Genomic DNA, 21,848 nt, shown 5'->3' on the forward strand with positions numbered 1-21,848 from the left:
ATCTACTGAATAATATTTAACAAAATCACAGAATGACACGACTACTTGGAAAAATATATCTTTGCTTACACTTAAGCCTTACAAACATATAAGAAAAGATTAAGTACTTTAGTTAAATTATAATATTTATTAGAAAAATCATAGTTTAAAAAAAAAAATAAGTTGGTTAAATATAAAAATATGTTTCCTGTTGAACTTATCAAACAGCTAAAAAACAAAGTTAGTAATAGCAAAAGCAACAGCTGAACGCTCATTAAATGCAGCGAAATCATGCCGCGGCCATATAGAAAACATATCTTTATCTGCGGCCTTAACTGTCTATTGTTTGGCCAGAGCAAAGCGGCAGTCAGGCAGCCGAGAAAAAAAAGATTTCTTTATGGTGCAAACAGCGTCATAATTTAGATCTAATTGTCAGATACTTGCTGCCAGGCCACAAAACTGCATGTCGCTGGGCCCAGCAGCCCCGTGGAAATGTGGAAATGAAGACATTTGACGAGGAAACCACCGCCGCCGCCACTAACGCTGCTGCCGCCGCCGCACTGGACAACTGGAGGAGCAGTTTTGCCAGTCGGATTTTTACGTCAATTACGGCGCGGAGCGTTTTATTGGGCAATGGCGTGCTGGGCGCGTATTAAGCCCCACTCTCTGATAGCGGCCACCACGCTCCACCTTCGCCTTTGCATTCGCCACTCCACTCCTGCCCACCTTAACCCACTAATGATGGCCAGAATACAGATACAGATGCATGCGGCGGCCACATCGTCGTCTATTTATTGGAAGTGCATCTAATGAGACATTGGCATTGCTGGCCACAATTTGAGGGAAGCGTGAATCGTTGAATCAGGTTTGATATATGCCATTCACCCTTGCAAAGGCAGCGGAAATATTTGAGAATGCATTGCCTTTGAAAATGGGTTTATTCTTTTCTCTTTAAACCAGATATACCGATTAGTTATTCATATGTATGAATCGGATTATATAATCTTCCAATCTATTTTATCTCAATTCCAAAAAATTAAAAAACTTTCGAAAACGCTTCTATAATTTCGACGTTAGCTGTTTATATATGGAAATGCAGAAAGTTTATATATACCCCATTGCCTTGGGATTCGATTTTATGAATGAAATTCGCAAATACATATTCCTTAGCTTGTTTTTGTTTCCGGCTGTCAGAATAAATCAAATGTCTAAATCACATCAAAGCGCTTTGTATGACATTTGAACTGCCAGCGGAAATGAATGAATGGTCTTCGAAATAATTTGGCTATAAATACACTCCCAACCCTACCCACAAATACCAACCCACCAACCTGTTAATTATGCAAATCTATGCGATAACGTTGCGTATGCGTAATATTTGCAAAGTTCAGCTATCTTTGACATTTCTCACGATAATTAGTACTAACCAGTGGTCAGCAACGTGAGGAGGTGAGGGTGGAAAGCTAAGGGCGTGCTGCAGGTGGGCGTGGGCAGCTTAAGTGACGGCAATTTGCGGTGCCTCAAGGATATTCGATGACAAAAAGAAATTGCTTTGTATTAAGCCGTCTGCCAGTGTCTAGACTGATTTCCATAGCACACATAGCATATATATATATGTATGTTTTAGGGTGTGGGGGAGCTGTGTGTAATAGTCCGCTTAGGCTTGCCATGCTGTCGGCACTTTACATCAAAGTAAAGCCATTGCAATTGGCTAGACAGCGCCTTATAATCCTCTGCAGTTCGTAGCCGGCTGTGTGTCCCGCTCCCGAACTCCGTTCATACGCACTTGCTGGGGAATCTGCTGCGGTTTGGTAATGGATAGTGCTGACCAGCTCGCCAGCTAGCCCAATTGGCCCATGCATGATTAATTAAATTTGACAAGGAGAAATCAACGAATCTTTGGTCGAAATTATAAGGTTCTCGGAGAGTCATTTCCGATCGCCATCGCCCACATATTCGGTTTATTTTTATATTTCGCTTAAGTACGTGCTGCCCCTTAAATAGTTTAGTGCATTGTTTTATGGCCGACTGACTCATTTCCTTGCTAGCCAAGTGAATGACCATCTGAGTTAGTTTTGATGAGTTAACAAGGTCAAAGCATGCAAGCAATTAAAAATAAATAAAAACTTAAATTACATTATAAAAAGTAGCTTATGTATAGAAAAAAATTAAATGCGTAGATAATGTAGACAAAATAGCTCTTGAAATTTAATGTAAAACCTTTTTAGGTTAAACAAATTTTTATAACAAAAATATTTACTTAGTTTTTATTTTTTAAATTGTTTAATTACTTGTCTTCTCATTAATATAGTTTTTTATATAGTTCAATTTTAAATTCCGATAACAAATTACTTTATGTTCTTAAAATCGAAAATCGATTTTAGTATTTTACATGAAATGTCAAAAGCAGTGGCGCCCTCTAGTTGTATGGTTACACCGCATTTCTGGCAACGCCCTGCAACTGTAATTTAAAAAGTGATAAAAAAGTGATTATAAAATGAAAAATGTAAACAAATTCGATTCAGTTAATTAAGTTTCGTTTTTAAATACTTTAAGTATTCAATTGTCTTAATAATAATTAATACTTTTAACAGAACCTACAATCATCATTTATGGCCATAGATTTTTTTTAAATGTAGAATTTCTCGGGTTACATGCAAAATATTACTTCTTATCATGATTTAGTATGTAAAGTGTTAAGCTTACAGTAAGTAACACTATCAAATTTCCTAACACAAATGTATAATTTCCTTTTGAAAAATATATTTTCTTTAACAAAAAAAGAAAAGGTTGAATATGCAATTAAATATTCCAAAAGCTGACTTTTGTTTACCTACGTGAGAGGCTTGAAAGATACATTCAGAACTCCAATATAATTGTATAAAGTTGGGTTTACTTACGCATACTTTCCCCGGATTTGAAGCCTAATTATGTAAAATAAAAAAACCATAAATGTAGGAGTAAGCCCTTGTTGGGAGTTTCAAATATGTGCGGTGGCTTAGCATTCCTAAATCCGAGAAAGAGAGGAAAAAAACCAAACGGCAGCTGCAGTCGCAGCTAATCACGTTCCAGTGACGCCCGTTGAGAGTCTTAGCCGGTCATGATTTGAATATTAATTTAGCTGGTGGTTCTCAACTGGCGACCATAACGACTCGTTGTTTTTATATGATGTGTAAGGAGCATTTAACAGATAGTCTGATTGTTTTATGACGACAACGTGCCAGGCGCAACGAACGAGTGCCAATGGCGACACTAAAGATGACAATTACAACGGCTGATCTTACGTTTCGGAATGGCTCATTTGGCCTGACATTGTCGGATTTGAAATACAAGATTGCCTTTCAGCTAACCCTGAGTTAAAAGTACTCAAAGAACGATCAAAATGCCGTTTAGTGTATCAATTACATGTCATAGAGTTACTCCCTCAGTTAGTAAAGTGCGATCCCAAAAAGTCTCATATTACACAAACACTTGACATATATTTCGGTTCGGCATTCAAAAAGAAATGGAGATAGAGTTCGAGATACAAACCGGAAGAGCAGCAGCAGCCTCTGATATGTTGTATTCATTCATTGCTTTATGACTGTATGACTATATAGTAAGTGAAAGTGTTTCACTGGATAATGCTGCTTAATTGCTGATTTTTCGCATGAAAGGTGGCATTATGTGGGCGTCGTCTGCCACTCATGTTCGGCCTCCGAATATTTAGGCCAGCAGATCAATTACGAACTGGCCTTTTATGAGCCAGCCCGGCGCCCTGTCTATAGCTCAAAAACTTAAAGGGTTGGTCTGGTCATTAGTTTTATGACTGTCGCTCTGGTCTATAAAATGTTCTTGCTATTCTCTGAGGATTTATTGCTCACCTCAGTGAAATATGCAATGAGCTTATTTCCTTTACTGCATAAAATTAATAATTTTTTTCTGTTGGGTAAACAAACCACTATATTATGTTATTTGTTAACTGGTGACGTCATAGGAAGGTGAACACCTGCATTGATTCACGGACGTGTTCAGTTTTTTTTTAAACTTCCTTTTGACATTTATGCCTGGCCAGAAAAAATCCAAATAAGGCGCCGCTCAAGCACACGTCGACGATTCGGTAAGTATCCATAGAAGCACTCGAAGAAAAACTCAGCAAAAATTATATAAACTTATTTTGGATAAATGGAGAAAAGTGTCAAAAGTAGTATTAAAAAGACAAAAGTATTTTGTATGGTTTCTTATTTAAGATATTAGTTGAAAAGCCCTTTAATTATATTTTTTAAACATATAATAAAGTAATGCTCAGTGCATTGTTTCACCGCTATTGTTGTCATTGTTGATTTGTGAGATGCATGACTCTCCAACTCCGATTCAACTATATAATCACAAATTGCTGATAAATGACCGACGTATACAATGGAACTGTGACAAGTGGAAGACAGTGAAACTTCCGCCAAGTGTAACAACAGATTGTAGCTGGATGTGATCCATTTCAAGGGCAGATTCCCCCACATTTAATGCATTTCATAGGCTAAGGAACAGTTCAATTTGCACCCTGTTTGTACCGCTTGCATCTGGGATGAGTGGGATGTGCGCCAGAAATAGCTGCCCCCGATAGCAGCAGAGAAGAGGGAAGGGGGTCATGAACTTCAATTATGTGCCTGGCAAATGGGAGGCACCACCAACGCCCACCAGCAGGTGCTGTGCTGCTGTAATCGTTATTGCTGCTACTGCTGCTGTTGCTGTTGCATGTGCACTCGTGTTGCCGCCGGGCAGCAACAGCAACATAATTGCTGTCAAATCGCCTGGCGAGCGCTTAATTGTGCATTTCAATAGCGGCCTGGCCCCAAAAACACTTGCTACGCCGCATTTGAAAAAGAAATAGAAACCGAATTAGCCGCCCTTTTGAACTTCTTGTGTTTACTTTAAGGCCTAGCCAACCATTCCGTTTTAGAACTTTTTAACAGGAATTTTATTTATGAACCAAAATCGGGGGAGCAATCGATGACTTGTGAATTGACTTTTATGCGAGTAATCTGCTGTTTCTAGTTGCGCTTATCGTTTCGAAACGACTTTTCCAGGCCGCGGAACCCCACTTTTTCTTCTTTTATTAGTTTTTATTGTTTTACATTGACTTGATAAACGGCCTGGTCGGCCTGCCTGCAGCGTTGAAAATCAATTACTTGGACCCGCCAACGAGCAGGCGATCTAAGAGTGGTTTTCCAACTTATCAGTTACGGAAAAGCAACGGCAGGGGAGAGCTAGAGGGAAAAGTCAACTCAAGTACTCAGGCCTGCTGATCTAATTGAACCTTTGAACCCCTCGACACTCTTGAACTCCGCGTGCTGGGCTCAATTTCATGTCACCAAATCGTAAAGTTAATAAATTGTGGTCACCACATCCCCATCCCAAAACCTACCCCAATGTTGGATGGATAAGGCAGCTCTACTCACATGGGAGGTATATATATATTTATTATACATATTTACTCTAGGGCCTGCTGATAAGCAGTTTGATTGCTGCTTAAACATGCCACTACGGCCAAGTTCAATGACAGCAGCAAGCCACTGAATTCGGGTGGCCACTCCGCTGGGAATCGTGATCGGCATCCTTTATGCCCGCCATATGCTCTCCGTTTCCATTCGCACTCAACCTTATCCCCAGCTCAGAAAGTGATCACTCAGAGAAAATTTGAAATGGCTTTTGTTGTATTTCTCAATGGAGTTGATCTTTAAAAATCATTATTAATTGGGTATATTTTTCTCTAAAAGATATGCTAATATGCAGATACTTTTATAAAGAAAACTCAAGTAGCATCATAGTTATCTGTCGTGGACTTTAAACATTGAGACTTAGTAATTTCTATAAGCAGACCTACTTTTTATATGATAATTATATACATCTGTTCTATTTAAATAGCAATTATACTGTAAATGTTATTGTAAAGTGATAAAAGAAAGAAATGTTAACAACGAACTGTCTTCTTATCTGAGAATAACAACTTCATTCAGTTCCTTTTCTCTGTGCAGATCTTGGTGAGTCTGCATAACGGCCATTGTAAATATTAATTATAATGAAATATATGAGATGATGAGGAACAAATAAGCCTGCCCATTCCCTTGGGAGTCCCTTCAATAAGTATTCATAATAAAATACTGCTCCCTGTTGGAACTCCATGGTGACAGGCGGCGCGAAGGCGACGCTTGCTATGTACACTTGGGCGTGCACTTACCCATGTGTGTGTACTGTGTGCGTGTGTGTTTGTGTTTGTGTGTGTGCTGCAATCGCGTAGGGGGAGTGTAAATGCAAGTGGTGTTTCGAACAAGGAGAGCCACCACACGAAATGGTCAAAGATGATTTGGGGATGCACTCGGCAAGATCTACCTTTGTCAGTCTTAACGACATAAAGAAAAAAATATATAAATTATTGATTTTCTCTTATTAAATGTGAAAAAATAGTGAAAAGATAACATTATCAAAATCTTTAATATATATATATTCCCCATCCATATGCTTTTAAGGAAAGGAAACTTTTATCTTATTCTATAGAGAATATATAAAGATAACCTTGGCAAACCTCTTTTATGGTTAACATAAATTAACACATATAAGAGCACCGAAATATGAATACCCCTCAGTGCCTTCAGCTCTCAAAGCCTTGCCATCTTCACAGGTTAGAATTGCTCTTTCGACAATCGTGTGTGGTGAACACACCGGGCGGTGGATTCGGCGGCTGTCCAAGTCTGCTGCAGCACTTGAATTCATTTCATTTCGTTTCGAGTCGTCGGAGAGTGAAAACGTGCCAAGTTCGGTTGCACCACTGCCCTCTTGCCTCGCTTATAGGCTAGAATTGCGGAAATAAAAATCATACATATATGCTATATGCAGATAGTACGGTCCACTAAGTCGTTATTGCGTGTGGTTTACAACAACCTTTTGCCGGCAAAAAATAAAATAAAAACAAAATCGAAGTGACAAAAGCGAAACAAGTTTGCTCACTGATTTTTAGCTAGATATCGCGAGAGCATGGCGAAAGCCGGCAGGTCTTAATTAAATTAATATAATTTCGACGAGGAGAGAACGTTGCCGCCATATAAGCGATCTCGAGTGTGTGAGTGCGTGTGCGTATGAGAGCTTCAATTAAATTCAATAAATCATAAATAAGTGAGCGGCAACGGATCCTGTTTTTTAGTGGTGCGGCACAATTGTGATTTATTGGCCTCCACAAGGGGCGGAGGGTGAATTCAAGTGAAATTACGAAATTACGAATGCGAAAACTTAATTTTCATGACTTCCAATGAAAGTTGAATTAAAAATGTTTCGCCTTATATTCCTCACCCTCTTGGCCCTGCTACCTCAAATCGATGCCTTCAACTTTATGCCCCGACCGAGCAGGGTGATCAACACCCCAACGCATTTGAAGTTCTACAAAAACCAAACGCGCAGCTCCTACTTTGGATACACGCTCGTCATCCGTGAAACCAGGTGAGTTGCTCATTTTCCAGCTGGGAATCGCCGCAAATATTTGCATACATATACTATCGCTTTGAGGGTGAAACTTACGTTATGTTTGACTTGGAGGCGATGGCTTTCACGATTCAAAAGCCAACACCTTTGTCAATATTTTGAAACTTCTGGCACACGGAAATTGAAACTGAAACTTGCGAAAGAGGCGTTCAACAGAAGTTGCAGCTTGACAAAATTAGTAACGGTTTTCGGTTGCTTCTATTGGCACTTAACACTGAGGCGTTTATTTGTCTAACAATTAAAATGTTATTTTCGCCTAATTGTAAACGAATTTCAAGACAGAACACTCTCATGGTATATCGATCGAAAGACCGCAACGCTTGAAAACCTCTCAAAAACAATACCACTTCAGACCAACAAAATTTCTAAAAATAACAAGAAAAAAAAGAAGGAAAAGAGACTGACTACTTCAACTTCAATTGCCAGCGGTTACAATTGCCACAGATCGCTGAGAGATCGCGACTGTGTCTTGGACAATTGACAAACCCAAAACACTTTTCAGTGAGCCGAGGCGACCTACATATCATCTGATATGTAGACCCGATGGCGGCGACTTTTGGTTTGGAGTACGGGCCCCGAGAAATGACATCACACACCTTAACCGGCGCCACAAATCACAGTTAATTGAATAAGAAGAAAGTGCTCAGATCGAACTTGAGATACGCTTCTTGAGATACTTTTTAAAGAGTTCTCCTTGAGGTTCTAACTTAAATTTTAGGGTAATCTCTCACACTTCTCTGATCGACAATCATTTTGTTTGATATAGAAAAAGGTTTTATAGAGTATCTAAGATATTTTCATTCAAAGATGTTGGCCAAAAATTCAGGCCACAGCCTCAGATACAACTTTTTTGTTTGTTTACTTTACGAGTACATATGTACAGCCATATCTTGTTTTAATTCAGGCAATCAGTAAACCTGGTTAGAATGCAGTACCCGTACGTGATCATAACGAGCTAGCTCTTGACCATATTTTATTACCATAAACCTGGCTGGGTAATTTGGAACTTCCTCTACAGTTCCCGCTTCCCCTCTCTGTTGTTTTTTTTTTGTTTTTTATTACCAGCACTTTAAAGCCCAAAATACCCATGACTCTCTTTTGGCCATTACCAAGTGCGCCTAATTATGTACGGAAATTGCGCGTAAAATCACGACAAGCCGTAATTTATTTCACATCAATTGAAGTTTTGGCCGAAACAAACAAAAAACAAAACATGTAAAGTCTGTGTTTATGCTTACCCCAATCATTCTATGGGCAAGGAAAAGGGGCTGAAATGTGGAAATGGAAATGGTGCCCTCACTCAGTCATTGTTTCCCAATAGCTGTTGCATTCTGGCGAAATGAGTCACAAATGTTTCCAATCCGATTTGAAGGCGATGGCGTCTGCATGCCCACCCTCATCCCCCCTCGAAGAGTTATTCGCCTGTTCAGCTGACACCACACACGAATATTTTTAGCTGCCTTACTCTGGGTCATTAAACCGAATTCCCAAAAAAAAAAAAAAAAATTTGAAAAAAAAACTGGGAACACTCCAGAACGGAAAATGCTGCAGCTTGCTGGCTTTTGTTCTGAAGATTTGATGACCGCAAGCTGCAGCGTTTCTCTTTGTTTTGGTTTGGCTGACGGAGATGGCGCGGGAGATTTGTGTGGTCCGCAACATGGCTTATTGTTGCACACATAAACAGATAAATGCTCCTTGTTTCGGCATTTAAACAAAGCGCCACCAACCCCGTCTACTTCTGCTTAAGAACTTACATTAACAATCACAAAGATAGCCTGGCATTTGGATTTTTGAGATATTTTAAATAAATGTTTAATGTTTTATTTATAGATCTTTCTGTATGAATAAATGTTACTTTTTTTTAAGAATTTTAGCTATGTCTTCATGGAGTTCGTTTTTCATTTTTTAAGAGGTTATTCCCATTTATTAAACTTAATTTTTAAGACAAAAATTATTTTATAAAAATTGGGATTTGAAAATAAGAGTTCATTTCTCAGTTCTTACTGGATACGACAACCTTTAATTATATATAATTATTACGGTGCTGATAAATACTTCTTCTTGGAAAGTTTATAAATTTAAACACAATTTAAGATTTCTTATGCACACGTGAGATAAGCAAAAATTGAGTGTTAAATTTCAAAAATCGTATCTTCCAAACTATTAATTTGAACTCAGCTGTATTAAAGCCAAAGTCCAGTTCGAAACTGGAGATGGGGGCAGATGCGTGTGCGAGAGACATGGTTTACATGGTCATGAGTCATGTTTTTGGGGAAATACTTAAGCGACAGCATAAACTTTGTATAACCGAAAAGAAAAGCGGAATTTCCAGTCTTTCTCTGTCGTCATCGAAATGAAAACAAGTGTTGGCAGACAGCTTTTAAGCTCACTCCACTCTTTTTGACTTTTAGCATAAGCAATTACTGGTTAAGGTAGCCAAAGTAACATGTGCTTGTTATTGGCCTTACTCAAACTGTTGTCAAATATTTTTTTGTGATTGCCGGTTTTTGTTTTCATGCCACCAAATCAAGCAAGCATGTCTCGCGCCGCCTTGCGGATAAAGTTACGGCGGAAATCAGGCCAGGGAACAAATGCAGTGCACGCTGACTCATCCGACTGACTAAGCCAGAGATTCGTCCCGGGGAAAACTTGTATATGCACAGCTATAGTTGTATGAACAATGAAAAGTCTATCAACGAGCTATCAGAGGTCAACCTAGTGCTGGGAAATGACTAGTTCCGATTTTCATTTTTTTTTATTACTTACCACATATTTACTGATTAAAAGAGATAAAGAAATGTATTATCAAAAATATGTTTTTCTAACTATCAATGCTTTTTCCAAACTGTTATTATTGGTAACCCCATTCTCTATCATTTGTGTCAGAAATGAGTAAGTCACAGTAAATGATTAAAAAACAGTTGTTTTTCTTTGTCTTTTAATTACATTTGTAATTTAATATTCGATTGAGAAAAGCAAGTATGAGAACCACTTTGGAGGGATATTAACTAAACTAAGTTCCAGCATAGTCAGTTAAACTAGAACTGTGGCTATTTTAATGACTTAAGTCTTTTAACGCTAAGAATAATCACTAATCTCAAGTAGATAATCAAATAAAATCTATGAAATGCTTATCAACTTAAACCTAAAAGTGAAAGTTCTATCATGATATTGAGAAGTTTAGAACTTAAAAATATTCTCAGTTCTTTTTGGTACACAGTTTAGGATAGAAATGATGATAAGATTAAAATTCGGTTTTTTTTATTTATATGATCTATTGCTTGGCTATGAGTCAGTCTTTTTGGCTACTTAAAAAACAAACAATATTTCTTACAATCCAGAGTAGTACCCCTGAAAAGTGCAAATACGGCAAGGTGAGCGCTTTGAAGACGGTACTCACGCCACTCCCACGAGAGCCACAACGGTAACGTGAGTAAGCCACGTTAAGTCGGAGCGGCTCTCTCGCTCAGCTTTTTTGGATACCCGATGAGTATCTGAGAGCAACTCGCTGTCGCTGCTGCCGAGGTGCCCGGTTGTGGATCGGTGTGGATGCCCAATGCTCAGTTAGTAGCTAACAGACATTCGATCGGCACGGATGCAACTCTTATCCGGCGGTGAAGTTGCGGGTTGTCTTGACACACGTATATAAATATATATATATATATATAATAAAACGAAAGTGATAATATATCAAAGTGAAGATTATTTAGCCGAAAGCCGTGTGGCATAGCCTTAACTATAGTTAAATAATAATTCTGTAAGAAAGCAGCTAATAAATGGCACGGCAAGGTCGCGAGTTCTGGGCGGTGATAATCGTGCTGTGGTGCCTGGCCAGCTACTCCAATGCATTTAACCTTTCGCCGCGGCCTAACAGGCAGATACTGGATCCCCAGTTCGCCACCAATCTGCCCAAAGTGCGTGCGTCATATTTCGGATTCACGATGTGCCTGCGACCCAATGGGTAAGACTCCTCGAACGGCTCCCGCATCTTCATTTTTTTCCTCTAAAAAAAAGACCGTGGAGTCGTAATAAACTGGTTGTGCGATGGATGATTCACGCTGACAAACGCCGATCGGATAGTAGCTGTAAAATTGAATGAACTTTTTTGAAAATGCTCTGACAGGGGAAAAAATTCAAGTGCCAAAGAAAGAAATTCCTCCATACAGTTAATGTCTTGTGCAAACGATGAAGTCATACTCTTAATATCAATTATCAACCCAAAAACGAGGAGGTGTACTCAGACATATACATAAACGTTATGTATGTGAAAAAGTGTATAAAAATGTATGGTTTTTATGGAGATATCAAGCTCAGTCGGAACCGATTCGATGGGGTCCGAGCTGGAAGTTATGCAAATATTTGCAACGCTGCACGTCCGAACCTTTGTTGGCTTAATAAGTCAGCTATTTAGGGCGGAGTTCGACTTATTTTTTTTCTATACCATTTAGAAGCAACGAATCGTCAATGCCAATTCGTTATCAGCCAACGTTTCTAGCTTCGTTTTTAACGATTTACGATAAGATTGCCGCTGCCACAGTGAAATTCCGCTAAGGAGGCAGTGTATGTGCGATAAGTGGAGTCAGAATTTGTTGAGCTCGGTAGCTAATGTTGCAAAGATAAGAAAAACAGTTTGATTGGTTCGTCTGGGTCTTATCGAATTTCCATTGTCAAGCCACTTTACCTTAGGGTTCGTCGGAAAAATCGACTAATTGATGAGACATATACTCGGACAATGAATTGGCTTCCATGTCTGACTAATACCAAAAGTTATAGAATACATAGTTCGGACCTGTCATCGCTGTAATTTGAATATCTGATAAATTGGACTAATGGGTAAACGCTAATCCTAGGTGCACTGTTCAAGCCCTTATGTCGCCTTTTGTAATTTTTAAAACATTCATTTGATTGACAATATTAAAATGATTTTTTGATAAAGAAAATAATTTGAAAAATATAAACTAATATATTTTTTGACTTTCTATGATTAAAGCATAATAGTGGGAGCACCTCGAGCTCAATCCACCTTGGAGTCGCAACGCACTATCAACGAGACTGGGGCCATCTACCGTTGCTCCCTAACAAGTGGTACCTGCAGTCCGTATGTCCTTGATCCCAAAGGAAACTATAATGCTCCATACAATGACTATACATTTGATTCGGAGCGCAAGGACTTCCAATGGCTGGGTGGTTCGATGGACGGCGGCACCCGAGATACTGATAAACTCCTCGTGTGTGCCCCGCGATTTTATGCGCCCAGCCAAAAGGATTATCATTTGCATGGTGTCTGCTATTGGGTCCAAAATACATTGGCCAGCACTCCGGAGCACGTAACACGGATCTCTCCACTTCGTCTAAAACAACAACAGGTGATAGAGGAAGATCATAACAACGTTGCCAGCTTCTTCTACATAATGGGTGAAATGGGATTGAGTGCTCATGTGGCGGATGATAACTCGAAGTTCCTGATTGGTGCCCCGGGCATTAATACTTGGAAAGGATCGGTGGTTCTGTACCGGCAAGTGGATCCAGTGGATAATCCCACAGCCAGCAGACGCGACACAGACAGAGCACTCCGACGAGTGATTCGCGATGCGGACACCAACGAATATTCGCCGGAGCACTATGCACCCGAGATTCCAGCGCCAATGAATTGGGGCCAGGAAGATGACTCATACTTTGGCTATGCGGTTAGCTCCGGCTACTTTGACAGCTCTAACCCGACTAAACTTCTCTACGTGGCCACCGCTCCACAAGCCAACAAGCAGTCCGGCGAGGCCTACATCTTTGATGTGCGGGGAAAGAGCATCCATAAGTATCATGTTTTCCGTGGCGACCAGTTTGGTGAATATTTCGGTTACTCTGTATTGGCGGAGGATCTCAATGGAGATGGAAAAACAGACGTCATTATATCAGCACCTCAGCACGCTCTAGAGGATTTCTACGACAACGGTGCCATCTACGTGTTCATCAACAAGGGCTTTGTGAGTAATAAGTTGCATTACCTAAGACTCTTATTGGGGTGAGGTTTCCTGAAACGAGAGTAAATAACGCCGTCTTATCATTGCAGTTCAATTTCGAGCGGCAGATACTACGTTCGCCCGTTGAGACGCCGGCACGGTTTGGAACTACTCTATCGCGTCTGGGAGACATTAATCATGACGGATATAATGGTAAGTTATCTTTGACATTCCGTATACTTTTTGTACAGAACTTAATAAATATATTAATTTCCCATTTTACAGACGTGGCTGTAGGAGCTCCATTTAACGGAAACGGATCGGTGTTCATCTACCTGGGCAGTGAGCAGGGATTACGTGATCAGCCGAGTCAGCGACTGGATGCTCCTTCCCAGCAACCTTCTAAGTATGGATCACACATGTTCGGGCATGGTCTATCCCGAGGATCGGACATTGACGGTAACGGATTCAACGATTTCGCCATCGGAGCCCCCAATGCGGAAGCCTTGTATCTGTATCGCGCCTATCCCGTCGTAAAAGTGATTGCCACAGTGAAGTCAGAATCGCGAGAGATTAAGCCAGAGCAGGACAAGGTTAAGATCACCGCCTGCTACAGACTGAACACCACTTCCACGGCAAAGGACGTCCAGCAGCAGGAGCTGGCCATTAGAATTGCCATCGATACTCAGCTGAAGCGGGTTAAGTTCGTCCAGACGCAGGCCAATGAGGTAAGCTTCAAGGAGATAGCTGGTCTTGGTGAGCAGTGCCGGGTCTTTGAGGCTCAGGTGCGCTACAGTGAGAAGGACATATTCACACCCATCGATCTGGAGATGCACTACGAACTGACTAAGAAGGTTCCCGACTCGGAGGGTGAGTTTTAATCTCAATGTATTATGGAATTAAGTCACTAACTTATTTTTCCTCAACAGAATTCTGCGAGACCTGTGCGATTGTGGATCCAAAAGAACCGAAGGTTTCCACGCAGAAGATAATCTTCAGCACGGGTTGTGCCACCGATATCTGCACCGCAGACCTGCAGTTGCGGAGCAAGAATGTGAGGTAGGTCTAGTTTGCTCCAGCTGACCTGTTTATCAGTCATGAGTCATACCATTTCCTTCCTCAGCCCCACTTATATCTTGGGCAGTGCCGAAACCCTACGTCTCAATTATGAGATCACCAACAACGGAGAAACCGCCTATCTGCCTCAATTCAATGTGACGAGTACATCCCGTCTGGCATTCGCTCAGGTCCCTGGAAACTGCAAAGTCATCGATGCCGTCATGGTGTGCGACCTCAACCGCGGACGACCTTTGGCCAAAGGTGACAGCGACTCCATCACTATCAGTTTCGATGTGAGCCAACTAACCGGACAGTCGCTGATCATCCATGCGGAAGTGTTTAGCACAGGATACGAAAAGAATCCCACGGACAACAAACAGACAAACGTGATCGGTTTGAAGGAGTTCACCGATATCGATGCCACCGGGTAAGATTCAATAGAAGTTGTGGAATAATCTTAAATCTAACTAAAACCCCTTATCTATTCTTTATTCCAGTGGCCAGACAAACAACCAAATCGACTTGGAACACTACAGTAACTCCGCTGAGATCATCAACAACTACGAGATCAAGAGCAATGGTCCGAGTGTGATCGAACAGTTGACCGTGTCCTTTTATATACCCATTGCCTATAAGGTGGTTGGCTCTACAGCCATTATTCCCATAATCAATGTGACCAGTCTGAAGATGCAGGCTTCCTACGATTCCCAGCTACTGGCCATTGATCTGTACGACCAAAACAATACCCTGCTCATTGTTGATACCATTGAGGCTGTCACCACGCTTCATGGAAACTTGGAGCGAACTGTGATCAGCCAGAATGGTCAGGGCTATGATATCCATACCAGTGGACATGTACACCAGACGATGCAGGTGCTCGATACCGATATGGTGGCAACTGCATCTATGTCCCGAAAACGTCGTGATCTCAAGGCCCTGACAGCTAATCGCGAGCAATATGCTCGCATCTCGAATGTCAAGGCACATGACCTGCTAAGCGAGGACTTCAAGGGCAAGTTACCGGTTAACCGTACCATTGTGTTCAATTGTCGGGATCCTGAAATGACCATCTGCGTCAGGGCCGAAATGCGGGTTCACTTTAGGCCGGAGAAATCTATTAACCTGAACATGCGCTACAACGTGGATCTGAACGAGGTGAATGCCATTTTAATGGATCCCTGGGAGTTCTTCGTCATCCTGACCGACGTGAAACTGGAGAAAAAGGGTGATCCCACGTCAACTTCGTTTTTAATCAATCGAAGAATCGAACCGAATATAATTTCCAAGCATCTGGTTGCCGGAACACCTATCTGGATCATTATCGTGTCCATAATTGGTGGCCTGCTAGTGCTCGCTGGGATAAGCTATTTGCTATACAAGGTATGACTTTTTCATCTAATCTGTCATGTTAACTTATATTAATTTTTAACATTAATTTTTATTTAGTTTGGCTTCTTTAAACGCGCCCAGAAGGATGAGTTGAACAGGTTGGTTCAGCAGAATCCTGTCGAGCCGGAGGCGGAGAACCTTAACAGCGGCGGCAATAACTAAGTTAGGTAAAAAAGGGTTTCCTAGCCTTCGTATACATCACATTCAAAATGGATGGACCAGTAACCAAATCCTATTTTCACAACGGGAAGACTATCCACAAAATGTGTTCTCATGCATTTAAAAAAGAGCGAAAAACATTAATAAAACGATTTACGACAAAAAATCTACCTTATAGGAGTACGTGCAACTTTCAAACCGCGACGCATACAATGTTCTTGCCGGTTTGACTTTCTAGTGGCATCCGTCAAGTGTGCCTTTTAATGTTTTAGTTAATAACTAATTTAAACGAAAGTCCCCATGTGTGCTACACCAGCCATATTGCCATTTGTTGTATATATTTATTAAACATTTTGAATTAATCATAATTGTAAAGATTTTGTAAAGGTAGCTTTACATGGCGACGCAAAAGACTTTATTACTGTGTATATTGTAAAAATAAAAACAATATTTTAAGATCGAAAACCACTTGTTTAGAACGTATTCTTGTATTATACTAGAGTATTGAAGCGACGAAGGATGAATAAAGAATGAATAAAGAAAAACATATTTTTATGGCGTGTGTCATTGGAAGACTAATTTAAAGTCTAAATTAGATGTTATTTTTTTTATAAATTTTCAAAAATACTTCTGTATATAAGTGAGTCAAGCAAAATTTGGATAATAAGCTGAAATACATAGTTATGGAATAGGTTAATATTTTTTGGGGTTAGGCTCAGAGTTCTGATTCATTTGTGGCTTCCCAAAATGCTGCTCCATCTCATTTCATTTCGATTCATTCAAACTCGAGTTTCCAAAGCGTTCGGTCGCAAGATTTCCAAAATTTCCGTACTGCTTCTTATTAAGTCGCAAAATTAAAAATGTTTTAAAGTGCTGCTGAAACTAATTATTTGATTTCAAATTAAAAATGTATCGACTTCTTCTTCTCATCATTTTGGGAGTTCTATTCCAAATCGAAGCATTCAATATCGCGCCCTATCCTAATCTAACGACGAAGTACCAGGGCCAAGAGAACCAAACGCGAAGCTCCTACTTTGGATACTCCCTTGTCATCCGCGAGAACACGTAAGTTTTAAATGAATTGATTTTGGTTAGATTAGCCTTTAGGGCAGAGTCCTGAAATATATATTTTTCATGAATATTTTCAAATTTTTAACTATGATTACAATAAATATTTAAAATATAAATAAATGTAAATTGTTTTGTATATTTTGATATCTAATTCTTATGCCAGGATATTTAAGAAAAAGTAAATTGAACTAAAAATAACCAAATCAGATATCAACAGCCCAAAATAAGTTTCTAAAATTTGTTGGTGGTTTTATTTTTCGTTGTAGATTTTTTAATTTTGATTAATAATTACAAGTTATAACGATCCAAGGACTCCGTACTTGGGACCCCTCCTTAAATATATTTAAATGAGTTGTCTCAGGGCAAGTTCTGGGAATTAATATTAATATATAAACATTTTAATATTAATATTTAGCATAATTAGAATCTTTAGTCATGTTTGTAATATTCATTTCTGAATCATCAATGATTAACTAATAATCATATATGACGAAGGATTTTGTAGAATTCGTTTACTGAGCAAACAACTAAATTTTAAAAAATATTTTTGTTTTTGTTTTATAAAATAACAGAATTATAGTTGGAGCTCCTCGCGCTAATTCCACTTTAGAAAAACAGCACGATATCATAGAGCCAGGGGTCATCTTTAGTTGCTCTCTTAAAAATGGTACCTGTCAACAGTATGAGATAGATTCTGAAGGTAACGACCTGAAAACAAGCCCCGATGAAAGTAGTCTAGGGTCTAAGGTCAAACATTATCAGTGGATGGGCGGATCGATGGATGGTGGCGTTCGGGATAACGATAGTCTTCTCGTGTGTGCCCCGCGTTTTTACAGTCTAAAAAGTATGTCTAAGGATGAATTTAAGAAGAACTCTATGATCGGAGTCTGCTACTTAATTAAAGAGTCAGGCACAGATAAACTTTGGCCATTAAAGGATGTGAAAAAACAAACGATTGTTAAACAAATCGACTCGAAGAATGAAACGTTTGCATACTACGAGATGGGTGAACTGGGATTTAGTAGTCATGTGTCGGATGATAACTCGAAAGCCGTGATGGGCGCAGTAGGTGTGGATGACTGGAAAGGTATGGTGTTTTTGTTTCAGCAAGGGCAACACTCATTTGATACCGGCCTGGTTAGGCGTGACACGAGTAGAGCACTCCGCCGCTCCAAACGAGAAGAATCCTGTTCCCACTGTCTTCCACAACCAAAAAACTGGGGCCAAGATGAACACTCATATTTTGGTTATGCTGTGAGCTCTGGTTACTTCGACAGCTCTAGACCACACGAACTCCTTTACGTGGCCACCGCTCCGCATGCTAAAAATAAAACCGGAGAGGCCTCTATCTTTCATATTCTTGGAAATGGGGAGAATATTACTATATTTCAAACCTTGAAGGGCAAACAATTCGGCGAATATTTTGGCTATTCCATTCTGGCGGAGGATATCAATGGTGATAAGAAAACAGACATTATAATATCAGCCCCTATGTATGCCACGAATGACCTCTACGACAGCGGTGCCATCTATGTGTTCATCAACAAAGGATCCGTGAGTGCTTGTTTCGAAACAAAATTAGTTTAACAACTTGATCATGGAAGACTAATGACAACTCATTATTGCAGTTCAACTTCGAGCGGACTATAATTGAGTCGCCAGCAGGCAGTAATGGCCGTTTCGGAACCGCTTTATCGCGCTTAGGAGATATCAATCATGACGGATACAATGGTGGGTTAACAACAAGAATCAAATTTGTAAAAATATATAAAATAATTTTTCTCCCTCTTCCGTACAGATGTGGCTGTGGGAGCTCCCTTTGACGGAAACGGATCGGTGTTCATCTACTTGGGATGCAAAAATGGATTGCAGAATCAGTCGAGTCAGCGTCTGGAAAATCCTTCCCAGCAACCTTCCAAGTATGGAGCACATATGTTCGGTCACAGCTTCTCCCGCGGATCGGACATCGATGGCAACGGATTCAACGACTTTGCCGTTGGAGCACCCAATGCGGAAAGCGTGTATGTATATCGTACCTATCCCGTTGTAAAAATTTATGCAAGAATAGTGCCTGAATCAAATCGGATCAAACCCGGGCAGAAAAACTTTACGATAACTGCCTGCTACAGTTTGTATACGACTTCCAAGTCGTCAAAGGTTCAGAATCAGGAGCTAGACATTCTGATTGACATAGACACTAAGGTAAAGACAAAGCGGATAAAATTTGCACACACTGATACCTGTCAGAAGCGGTTAACGGTGAATGCAAGTACCGATAAAGATTGTAAACCCTTTACACTTGAAATGATAAAAAAAGAAAGATCCGACTTCACACCCATCGCTCTGGAAATTCATTACGAGCTTAAGAAAAAGATTCCCAAAACGGAGGGTGAGCTTACAAATGGGTAATTAAGATTATTCTTTTAATAATGGTTTCTTCTCGAATAGAATTCTGCATTGACTGTGCGATTGTTAATCCGGAAGATGTGAGTTTTTACATGGAGAATATCACCTTCAGTGCGGGCTGTGCCAACGATGTTTGTGAGCCTGATCTCAAATTAAGTAGCAAAAATATGAGGTAAAGAAATATATTGGTATTATATTCTTGTTTTCCATTTTAAAAGAGCTTATGGATTTTTCCCAGATCCCAGTTTACTCTGGGTTCCACCAATGTCCTACGACTAAGCTACGATATCACAAATGATGGTGAGAATGCCTACGAACCTCAGTTCAACGTGTCCACCTCTCCTCGGCTGCCCTTTGCTCAGGTTCCTGGAAATTGTAAGGTCACCGAACACGTCATGGTTTGCGACCTGAAACAACGACTACGTCTGGTCAAAGGTGACACTGACTCTGTCACCGTCAGCTTCGATGTCTCCCAGCTCAGTGGTCAATCGCTGACGGTCCACGCAGCCTCACACAGTACCGGGAACGAGAAGAATTCCGCGGACAATAAACTAACAAATGTGATCATTCTGAAAGAGTTATCCGATATCGAAGCCAGCGGGTAATCCTATTAAAGCTCCTTTTATTTTTTTTTTATAAAAACTAAACACTTGTACTTTGATACAATTTCAGAGGTCAGACGAACGATAATCTTGTCCTCAGACATTACCCTTACTCCGGGGAAGTTATCAACCATTACGAAATCAAAAGCCAAGGCCCCAGTATTATCGAAGATCTAGCGGTGTCACTATATATTCCCGTGGCGTATTGGGCGAATGATTCGGAAAAATTTATTCCCATTCTTAATATATCCAGCTTGAAGATGGAAGCCAACTACGACTCTCATCTACTTCCCATTCAACTCTACGACCAGAATAATCTCCTGCTTAATAGCTTCACTGAGATTGGGCAGGACAACGAGAAGACCGCCTTATCCGTGGCGCGAAGGCGGAGGGATGTGAATTCTATTCAAGAGCCAAATGCTAACCAATCGGATGTCATCACTAATGAATTCGACTTAGAAGAGAATCTGCCAACAAATAAGACCATTGTGTTAAACTGTCAGGATACGAATAATACGATATGCATAAGAGCTGAAATGCGAATGAAGTTAATGGTGGATAAGCCAGTTAACCTGAATGCAAGCTTTATGGTAGATCTGAAGGATGTGGATGATGCCTGGGAGTACTTAGTCATCATGACTAATCTGACATTCGTAAAGGCGGAAATAGGCGATTCCTCATTGTGTTCACTGGTGATTCATAAGAAGATCGGGCCGAATGTGATAACTAAGCATGCCGAACTGGCCATCTGGAAGATAATTCTAGCCGTGATCTGTGGCGTTCTGCTGCTCTCAGCAATAACCTCTATTCTCTATAAGGTTTGTATAAGTTTGATTGGCGAATGTTTGATCTCTATCTTGATTTTATTTTTATTTTTATTACTAGAATGGCTTCTTCAAGCGTACCATGAAATACGAATTATCTAAGTTAATTCGTGATAGTTTTGAGGAGGGATTAGTAGAGGCGGAGAAAATGGAATACGCTAAGACGGATGAGGAAATGCTATCAGATTCGGATGAGGATTCAATGGAGGAGTCGTATATGGCTGCGAATAATATCAATTATGATGGAGTTTCAACAGAAGAATATTAGTTATAATTTAGTTTTAAAAATAAATTTAAAGTAAAATATTATATTTATTTTTATATTCTGTTCTGTTCTCTCAGTATTTGAATTTATATATGTGTGAAAACTGCTAATAAGTTTATGATTAAAAATAAAAATAAGGGAAATAAAGTAAATATATCTTATTACTGGAGTCATGAACAAACAAATGCCTTACAGGAATCATGCGATATAACGCACTTTGATTTTGTTGTTGTATGTATATATATATATATATATATGTATGTATATATAACCTTAATTTTTATCTTCTTATAAAAAAAATACAATCTCATGGGCTTTACCAACTCTCAATGCTAGCTACTCTATGAGAAACGAAAAAAAAAGTTGCGCACTGATATGGTTTATTTAAAATTAAATAAATAAAATTTTCTGCTAAAAACTAATATAACTTTATATCTCGAAAGGGTGAACTCTGCTTCTAAAATATGTTTCATAAGAACCGCAAACGAAAATGTTGTTTCATTTTCTATTGAGTCTTCGAAGAGTAAAAAGCTAAGAAGATTGTGAGCGCAATATAAATTTCAATCGGAAGAAGTTTCAGAAAAATATCAACAATTTTAATTTAACATTTAGAAAATTTAAGAAGTTT

General features: G+C 39.7%; 2 protein-coding genes across 3 annotated transcripts; both read left to right on the forward strand.

The window, feature by feature from the left end:
* Positions 1–6,750: 6,750 nt before the first annotated feature.
* On the forward strand, positions 6,751–16,601 carry LOC108106715 (integrin alpha-PS3). 2 transcript variants are annotated; one of them, XM_017213948.1, is made up of 8 exons: positions 6,751–7,446; positions 12,479–13,469; positions 13,556–13,658; positions 13,731–14,315; positions 14,375–14,504; positions 14,569–14,931; positions 15,002–15,884; positions 15,951–16,601. In XM_017213948.1, the coding sequence occupies exons 1-8, from the start codon at positions 7,259–7,261 to the stop codon at positions 16,053–16,055; spliced, it is 3,348 nt and encodes a 1,115-aa protein (XP_017069437.1). In that variant the 5' UTR covers positions 6,751–7,258; the 3' UTR covers positions 16,056–16,601. The 2 variants fall into 2 exon arrangements, with proteins under 2 accessions (XP_017069437.1, XP_017069438.1); XM_017213949.1 differs by lacking the exon at positions 6,751–7,446 and adding an exon at positions 11,075–11,449.
* Positions 16,602–16,959: 358 nt separating this feature from the next.
* Positions 16,960–21,223, forward strand: LOC108112073 (integrin alpha-PS4-like). Its single transcript, XM_041819723.1, has 8 exons — positions 16,960–17,117; positions 17,696–18,677; positions 18,752–18,854; positions 18,922–19,512; positions 19,572–19,701; positions 19,768–20,130; positions 20,202–20,949; positions 21,017–21,223. The coding sequence occupies exons 1-8, from the start codon at positions 16,960–16,962 to the stop codon at positions 21,221–21,223; spliced, it is 3,282 nt and encodes a 1,093-aa protein (XP_041675657.1).
* The last annotated feature ends 625 nt before the right edge of the window (positions 21,224–21,848 follow it).

This window comes from Drosophila eugracilis, unplaced genomic scaffold (genome assembly GCF_018153835.1).
Source record: "Drosophila eugracilis isolate 14026-0451.02 unplaced genomic scaffold, ASM1815383v1 contig_90, whole genome shotgun sequence".
In the NCBI taxonomy this organism is placed as follows: Eukaryota; Metazoa; Arthropoda; class Insecta; order Diptera; family Drosophilidae; genus Drosophila; species Drosophila eugracilis.

Bases quoted from the DNA above. Each gene is read 5' to 3' on its own strand.
- LOC108112073 (XM_041819723.1), top strand. From the start codon at position 16,960: ATGTATCGACTTCTTCTTCTCATCATTTTGGGAGTTCTATTCCAAATC. The intron at 17,118-17,695 runs GTAAGTTTTAAA...ATAAAATAACAG, and splicing joins CTTGTCATCCGCGAGAACAC to AATTATAGTTGGAGCTCCTC. The intron at 18,855-18,921 runs GTGGGTTAACAA...TCTTCCGTACAG, and splicing joins CAATCATGACGGATACAATG to ATGTGGCTGTGGGAGCTCCC.
- LOC108106715 (XM_017213948.1), top strand. From the start codon at position 7,259: ATGAAAGTTGAATTAAAAATGTTTCGCCTTATATTCCTCACCCTCTTG. The intron at 13,659-13,730 runs GTAAGTTATCTT...CCCATTTTACAG, and splicing joins TAATCATGACGGATATAATG to ACGTGGCTGTAGGAGCTCCA. The intron at 14,505-14,568 runs GTAGGTCTAGTT...TTCCTTCCTCAG, and splicing joins TTGCGGAGCAAGAATGTGAG to CCCCACTTATATCTTGGGCA.